Below are 9,317 nucleotides of genomic sequence, written 5' to 3'. Positions count from 1 at the left end.
ACACACTACAACTCCCCCAAACTAAGGACCCAGAAACCACTAAAGGTTTTTGGTTCCGAACCGCGGGGGCGGGCCCTTCTCAAACCACTGAGAACTGGAGGGAGGTATATTAATATGATGTTAATAGCAGAGCTCACAATGGGAATGGTGTAAGTGCACTCTATATGTAATCAGTAGATTCTCCATGGCTTTGCTGCTAAGAGAACAGAAGGCACTAGGTGCTCCTAGCTGTGAAATATTCAAAACATTGAAAGAAGCATTCCATGAAATTTACCCAAACAAAAACGTCCTTTTATATAGAATTGGGGAAGAAAATCGTCGTCATAATGGCTGTTCTAAAGTTATTAATATTCCTGATTTACCATTAGTCGATAGCATTGTCTAATAGGCTACTTCTTAATAGGCATGTGTGTGTGGGAAGCGGTCACGTGATGAAACCCAATGAAAACTGTCCATTCTTTTATATTTATTTTATTCTTAAAAACATGATTTTGAAAGTGCAGAGTTTATGACCTATTTCCAAGTGTCTCTGACACAATTAAATCTCACAGGTGTGGTGGTGCAAGATGCCATTATGTTACGTGGCTCCCAGGGCGTTCTAAATTCTGCTTCATCATCACCACAGGAATCTAGCAGGCAATGGTAGAACATTTCCCCCTCACCCAACTAAACAGAGATAGAAGAAAGACTTTGGTCATAGGCAAGCCATGGCTTGTCACGGTGGGAAACTAGTTCCACTCATAATTTGCATTGAGTTACCTGTAAAGTGGGATTCACCCTATGCCCCCCCCCAATCCCCCAAAGGGGAGTTGCTAGGTCTGGAAAAGACCCGGGGCTACGCTGCTGTCGGAACTGTTGGGACTGGGGGCTAGCTAGTCTTTTGGCTGTAGCTCCTGAGATTCTATCCGGGGCTACAACCAAAAGATCAGGGGCTATAGCCCCCTTAGCCCCCCCCCCCTAGCAACGCCCCTGATTGATTGGTGTTAAGGATCTTAGTCTGGGCAACTCATTTTGTAGTGTCCTCAGTGATTGAAATCCATAATACACACCAACAAGTACGAAAAAGGATTTACTGGTTACGTCTCTACAAAACGGGCACCCGACCAGAAAGAGCAGAAGCAGAGGGGGTCCATTCTACAGGTGTCTGCAACCCAGATGTTTTTGACTACAGCTCCCACGATCATTTCACATTGACTATGCTGGTTAGGGCTGATGGATACTGTAGTCCAGAACATCTGCATTGCGGAACCCTTCCACAAAGCTTAAGGAGACTTGAATGTGAAGCCTGCACGGATGTTGCTGGGGTTCTGATAGGAAGACTTGCGTTTTCCCTTTCTCGACTCTATGCTATCAAAACCTAACAAAAACGCACACAATCACATGTATGGCGGATAGATAACATAATGTGCAATTAAGAACAGGAAACACCTTTCAGCCAAGCAACTGAAAATATATTTTTCTTCAACACTTAAATAGAGTAGGCAGATTTCTGCAGGGCCGTGAAGTGCTTCCTGTGTTTTATATGTAGTCTTTGGTCCACGGTTGATTCCAGACTGAGTTTCTGCATGTAAACATGGACACAGAGGCCTTCATGAGATGTTCCCCACGAACATGTCTTGGCTCTGTGTAGATTAAGGCGTCAACATGTCTTGGCTCTGTGTAGAGTAAGGCGTCTGGAACAGACGGCCCAGCATATAGAACTCGTCCTTGTCTTAAGAAAGGCCAATGTCCAGATAAAGGGGGGGTGCTGCACACCCCATGTCATTGCTTGAGAGCATGCACAGTTCCTCGAAGCTCTCCACAGCGTCCAGGTTTCTGATGCCCGCATCAACCTTGTGTTTGTCAAGTTCAGGGCTCTCATCTCCCTCGATGGCTGCCTTCCCGAGTTTAGGACAAGGCGTAGATACTTGGGTGTCGTCAACAGCTATACAATGAAGCCAGTGGAGGTCCTGATGAGGCCAGGTCTCTGGTGCAGGCAGAAGAAAGGAAATAAATAGAGGTTTCCAGGGAGGGAAGTCTTGAGATCGGGAGTGATGGTCCCACACAACTCGGCTGGCCACGGTCCACGTCATAGACGTGTATGCAATACTTGCATATATATATATACATATATATATTACACAATAAAAATATATACTTTTAAGGACACTTCATCATAATCCACGCAGTGCACTGTTTCAATGGGACGCCCACCCCGGTCGAGTCAATGGTGGCCTGGCCCTTAAGCTTCGCTGTAGCTTTCGTAGATATTGTCCTCCATGAGTGCAATCACTTGCTCAAATTTATACTGGAGCTGAGTTCGCTTTGTTGTCGGATTCGCCTCCAAGGCAGTCACAATCTGTTGGAGGAAACAAAATAGCGTCAAGTGAGTGGAGACTTGGACAACAAGAGAAGTAGCAACCCACATCATTGAGTCAGTGTGCACACTTGCAAAGAACACAATGCAAACACAAAGCTAAATACAGCTGAATACAACTTTCTTCGCCATTGCTCTCAGACTTTGTTATTCACTAATGAAACATTATTTTGATATTGGGAGCTGCCACTGGAGACAAACTAGGAAACCCTCCTGCAGACCCAAGTGCTGATTCTTTCTGTGCCAACACTAATGTTGATGCCAATACCAATAGGAACAATTGGCTTCATAGGATGAGTTTCCATTCCCGGAATATTCTGAGGAATCTGCCCTATGGACAAATGCTCAGAGTCAAATGGATAGTGAGTGACCCATATGAATGTGAGGAACATCGTGCTACATTACAAGAGAAGCTTCGCCATCGGGGATACCCGGATGAGGATTTACAAAGAGCATCATCTAAAACTAACAAGGATCGTGATAACCTTTTGGGGAATACACCCAAACAAGAAAGCCCTGATCTTGTATTTGTCTCAAAATATTCAACACAGAGCAGATCAATCAAGCAAAGCATAGTAAACCATTGGAGTATTCTAAGTAGCACTGAAAGAACCAATGACCTTTTCCCTCAACCACCGGTGTTTGCTTATCAAAAAAGTAATAACCTTAGAAATATGTTAGTCAACACCAAAGGTCGAAAAGCAAGTAAACGCCCAGACAGGCATCCAGGAACATATCCCTGCCTTACATGTGGCAAATGTAATAATGTAATTAAGGGGTCCACAGTGTCACACTCTAGAACAGGTGACAAAATCAAACTCAAGTATCATGCCACATGTTCCACAGAGAACATTATCTACAGCATCAAATGTCCGTGTGGGATATATTACGTTGGAGAAACTGCAAGGAAGGCAAGACTTCAAATTAATGTACATAAATCCCGCATTAGGAATACCAACCAAGCTTCAGCGGTGGACAGACATTTTGTGGAAAAAGGACATACAGTGTCCCAATTGAGATTCCAAATATTGGAAATTACTGGCACTGAAGGCCATCATGCCAATGCTAAGAAAAAAGGGCTCAATGTCTGGCTTATTGGATAGAAAGACTAGATGCCCTCTCTCCAGGGGGAATTAACGAGGAATCGGATTTGAATTGCTTCTTATGATTTTTTGTATCTACTAGTGATGAGAACAACAAACATGAATAGATCACACTTTTGAGGGTAGCTTACACGTAAGAACTACATGACATCCACAGCAGATCCCAGTGGTTTCCTGAATTTGCTCCTCCATCTCGGAGCAATATATACTTGCACTACACGACGACTGACCAATCAAGGCAGATGGATATACAAATATTGAGTGTCCCTTCTTTATGGCAAATATGTATCACCGCATTACATGACTGAGAGGTGTATATGAGTTTTCACAACTGCAATTGGACACCATAGCGTCATTGTAATGTGTTGTGAATTACTATTCTACACATTAAAGGTTTTTTTAACCCTTTTCTTTTGATTTCATTTTTGATTCAGATAACAAAACTATTTTATATTTCTATATGTCTTTATTAAGGATTGCTGATTACCAGCATTTGACATACTGATGGTACAATATACTCGCAACCTTTAGGGATGGTTTTATACATTTCTAGATTACATGACTGAGAGGTGTATACAGATTTGAAAACAGTAATTTGAAAACATAACTCTATTATAGGGCCTGTTGAAGAACCATTTCACACATGAATGTTCCTTACCCTTTCTCTCCTCTTTTATAACTTCTCTCTCTGGTCTTAGAGAGAATTACTGGTTACCAACGTACACGATAATCATATTGATTTGTAATAAGCTTTTGATAAATATTGGTTCCTTACGCTAACCTTGGTAAACAAGCAAATGAAACGTGGCAAATGATCTGTGTACTTCTCAACATTTAAACAGAATTGGTTTGCGTGCGATTTCGAGCTACACATTCTGCAGAAGTTACTAAAATGTGCACAGTGATCAGCACAAGGTTGTCCTAGAAACATTGTAGAACATGTATTTATTCACACACTTAGTTACCATTCATACATTGGTCTTCCAGTGACCATTTGAGGTAAGCCATCAGTTTTGCTCTGTGTTTCATTATAGACACACGGCCAACATAGATATCGATGAGTACAATGGAGAATAATAGCAGTCGTTTTTCTGCACAGCCGCCGCAACCCCGGAAAATTCACACGTGTGAAACGCAGAACTACTGTAAGTGATTCTCTTCGCCAGCACACAGTTTACACAACTGGTAAGGATCCACATTTTTATCGTCATGGACATTAGACTGTATAGTTGATGCGCATGCACACTAAAACGGGTTCTACAATTTCAGAAGAACTACATTTTGAATTTGAGTAATGGCGTTACTGTGCACTGAATTTCAGTGTGAGAATACAGGGTTCTGAAATGGTAAGGATTCACGTATGAATTTCCTTTCTCCCCTTTTAGTACTGTTTGAGTAACCAATTAATAATACGCTGTTCTGTTCATGTTTACAGTCATTATTAAGCACTTAACAGCGCCAGCCGGTCAGTTAGCATTCTATTATGATGCTTTTCCGTTACTCGTTGAATCTTACCGATTTTTACAGTTTCTTTTCCTTTTTTTGTTTTTTCGTTCCATCTCCTTTGATCAAAATTCCGTATGACGGACGTATTATCACATCACGTTGAATTATTGCTGCTGCGCAATCTGTTTACTTACTATTTGAGTAGGCAAATATGTTGTACAAATAAGTTGTACATGCGCAATGTATGTTGATGTTAATTTATGACTTTTGTGGATTTTCATAATTTGCTTCTGGGATGTCACAGATTGGAACTGTATCATTGAACTATATCGTTGATTGCGAATTACTGTTTTAGATGTAATGTTGACTCTGTTTGGACAATGAATTGCAATAGTCTGACCTAATTAGCGGGTCTAGCAGGCCCTGATGGACACATATGTCCGAAATAAAATGCATTGGCCCTATCACGCATCTGCGCAGAAAATGTGAAAGAATAATCATTTATGAATACAATTACCAAATAAATTAAGATATCATTGGAAGAATTGAGTTTCTAATTATTGAACATTTCAAAGAATTATAAACCACTTCTGTGGATGTTTGGAGTGCAGCCCACACTGCTGGCTTCATAGCCAAGGTCCTTTTTTTTGCAATTCTGAGGGCTTAACCACTCTGAAGACCACCTGTCATCCCAAATGGAGGGTCCCATCTGTAATATTAGGCTCTTTGACCCAGGGCGTGTACATAGCATTGGGGTTCTTTGCAGCATTGGGAGCGGTATCCGGTTCAGAGGGGTCTTCGCGCCTTGCCATGCTATTTGCAGGAGACAATAACCCGCAGTAGAGCAAATAGAGATCCTGCGATAGCCCGAGGGCGCCATCAGATGAACTCTTTACTCGAAGGCCATGGTTGGACTTAGACTTTGTGATTAACCATACCTGTCAAGGTCAGAACTGAAGATTGTCCATCTCTAAGACCAGAGGCCTTGGAAAGCTGCCATCATAGGTGTTCACACCCACCTCCTGCTGTGCAACATGAAGTGTAGCTAACCATGCCTGTGTGTGACTGTTTCTTTATTAAAGGTATTACAGCATGACCATGTTTTCCTGGGATCTGGCTGCCTTTGATATTTCAGCAGATTGCATTGTTTATGGTGTGCCAGGCCACCATATCCTTCATTCTACTGCTCCTTACCCTCACCTTCCCACTCTATTTCACCACCCCTTTACCTCTATGTACCACTAAAATGTCCCACTCATAAATGTGGCCAGTTGGATGCGGCAAAATGGGTGGATACTGTTTTCATATCATCCCACGTCCTTCCTCTGAGCTGTCCATCAACGTTCACCTACCCAAGGCGACGCCACGTAGCTAAGGGGACGACTGCTTGCCTTTATTTGGGAAGCATTTAGAAATGGGCAATTCCTCCCAACTTCTCGTGTCAAATGTTTGGAATATTTTGAGAACACATTGTTGGATCTTTGGGAGCTTGAAACATGTTCCCACCTCAAGCATAAATGGGCAGGTTGTGTTCCCACAGAGCTCAGTCTCCTGGGAGCTCTGCTTTGACCTTGTATTGAAAACATAGACTCCAGGGCATGGCCACTTGTCTCCAGATTGGATCTGTTGTGTATGTGTGAGCTGCTCGCCACCCTCTCTGGCTGTCCAACATTTTCTGCAATATTGTAAGACGTTTGCTAACTATCAAACGGATCCAAGTATGCATACTGTACATTATTTTCAGGTCCTTGTTTTCATTATCAAATAGAAAGTAATTTGTTTAGAAACTTTGAACTCAATAGGTGAGAAAAGAGGGAGTGATAGTGGTACAGGCCACATAGGAAGGGTCTGCTTTTCTGTTAAGAGAGGGTGTTATTTTCTTTACAATGTTTTATAAAAAAAACTTGTAATGGCGTATCTAAATTTTACATTTCGTCACTGACAAAACAATGTTTGAGTCTTATGAAGAAGACTCAAACATTGAATGTCCTGCTGCCTGCGGTCGAGAAGAGCGACATCGTTCCTCTCTTCTCACACTCGCCGCGCAGAACGACGCCATCGGAACACCTGCGGCTCTTCGGTGTGACTGCCTCTCATTTGGTAACCCTCTGCGTCCCTCCCTCTGTGACGTCCCGGCTCCGGCCCACACTGCACCTCCCATATTACAACGCCACCAGCAGACTTCTTCCTGAAGTGCATTTAAATTATTGGCTTTTCGTTTATCTCCGTGTTGCTTTTTCATTTGCACTGCTGTTGGAGGAGAATTGAATTACCTCACGGGGCGCTGAGGTGTTGCACGCGATATAATTAATGGTAAGAGCGCTGCAATAGCAGGAGACATCTTTTCCCTTGGTTTTCAATACCATTTGCACCGAACTCTATATTAGTTAAACTGCCTTCCTAATTTATTATTATATGGTGAAGTGCAAAAAAGGCTGCTCCTCTTCGTCTCTGTGGACAGCAATATATCAAACCTTTTCAATGACTCTTACCACAACACCGAACGTTCATTAGTTTAGTCACCTATGTTGGCGAACTCTGCATTGGCTGAATAGCCGTCTGAACAAATAACGTGTGCTGTCCTTTGATAAAGGGAAGGTCGAATAAGTTAACACACTGCAACACAGGGTTTATCTTTGTAATACTGATAATCCTCTGCACTCCCAAGCCCTGTAACGGTTCAAGGTGCTATTATCATCATCAGCTAACACATTTGGAATCTCCTGAATTCCTCCTTAAACCTTTTGATTGGCTCCAAATATTCGGATTGTTCACGTCTGTGTCACCGGTCTCATCTGATATTAAAGCAACTGTGGCTGCCAACAAAAACAACAAAAACCACACCTGCAATAAAGGACCCCAATCTCTCCTCAGCCAACTTAAAAAGACCCAAAAGCGACTCGCCTCCACCGCTTAGCATCTTAATCCTGCTATAGAAGCTATCATGTCAGAAATCAGGGCATTTCAGCCCTTCATTGAGACTACGAACCAAAAGCTGCAACAATTAGGCGATATGTGGAAGGGCTTCGAAGATCGAATGGCAGAAGTGGAGAGACGGGTCGATCTGGTGGAAGACATATCTTCCAGGGTGGTTCTGCTGGAAAAATCTACCAAAGACCTCCAGAAACATAATGAAGACTTAGAAAACAGGAGTAGATGCAGCAATCTTCAAATATCAGGCCTGCCTGAGGGTTGCGAGTGATCTGACTCAGTTGCTTTCTTGGAAAAACTACTACCTGCCATTCTTCACTTACCCGCTGACACCCCACTCAACATACAGCAAGCTCATCGTGTTGGTCAACTAAGAGCCTCTGTTTCATCTCCTACTCCTTCAAGAACAATCATGTTCTATCTACTCGAATTCACTCAGATTCAACTTAATATGTCATCTGTTAAGGAAATAAAATCTCTTATTTGGCATGGAAGCAAATTATATATCTCTCGGGATGTCGCAAAAAGTACTGCACTTCGTAGGAAAGAAATCTTATCTCTTTGTCCGGCACTGATGCAACTCAATATTCGATATGGTTTGCATCATCCAAGCTGCTTCAAAGTCACACATAATGGTGGTTCTGTCATGTTCAATGATCCAGCTGACTTGAAGGCCTTCATACGATCCATCAAAATTGAAAGTATGGACACATCCTCTCCTGCGAATCCATCTAAATCTTCTGGAACATTTGTTTTTTCTTTCATTCCTTTCTTTCTCCGTATTGCCAGTTCATTGAACTTCCTTTAACGCCGTGATTATCTTTTTGCCTTAACTTCGGTGAGATGGTTGCTGGTATAGTTCCATTCTTCCGCTGTGTGCCGTCTTTTTCCTTTTGACAGCCCTGCAGGTGTCACCTGCCACTTCTACATTTTGCTCCTTTTTTTATCCCTACACCCTGGTCTGATTTCCCTTCTTATCCCATATTCTCATATGCTGAGGTTCTTGTTTTATCTAATCCTCTGCTTCTTCCTTCTTGTACACTTCAGTATGCACAGTTGTTTTTATCAGACCTCCTATCCCTTCCCCTGATTCCTTGTGTCTACCCCCTGGTTTTTGGAATTCGATTTACATCCTCATATTTATTGAATGGGTTGATCTTGAGAATCTTCTCTCCTTGGGGAACATTTTTCTTTTTTCTCCTATCTTGGTTTCATATTATGTCTTAAACAACACTTATTCACGTGAATGATTTTTAAATGCATTACTTCGAACAGCAAGGTCTCTAACAACCCTATCAAAAGATGTAAGATTCTTTGTCATCTTAATAAATTTAAACGATCTGGGGCATGCTTACAAGAAACACATTTATCTAGTAAAGAAGCTATGAAACTTAAATCCCTTTGGGTCAAGGAGGTTGTTACTAGCCCTGCTGTTGCCAAAAAGAATGGTGTTGCTATACTGCTTAGTAAAAAATTATCAT

The 9,317-nt window shown here is 42.1% G+C and overlaps 1 protein-coding gene across 1 annotated transcript in view; it reads right to left on the bottom strand.

The window, feature by feature from the left end:
- Window positions 1-455: 455 nt before the first annotated feature.
- Window positions 456-9,317, bottom strand: part of PLXND1 (plexin D1) — a 352,004-nt gene continuing 343,142 nt past the window's right edge. Inside the window, exon 36 of the mRNA XM_069643445.1 lies at window positions 456-2,338. Within this exon, the coding sequence (XP_069499546.1) occupies window positions 2,222-2,338 (117 nt within the window). The 3' untranslated portion in view covers window positions 456-2,221. The remainder of the gene's footprint in view (window positions 2,339-9,317) is intronic.

The sequence above is a fragment of the Ambystoma mexicanum genome, chromosome 2p (assembly GCF_040938575.1).
Source record: "Ambystoma mexicanum isolate Mex_15411 chromosome 2p, UKY_AmexF1_1, whole genome shotgun sequence".
NCBI classification, from domain to species: Eukaryota; Metazoa; Chordata; class Amphibia; order Caudata; family Ambystomatidae; genus Ambystoma; species Ambystoma mexicanum.
Note: the sequence above shows the minus strand (reverse complement) of the source record. Positions and strands in the feature narration are given on the sequence as shown.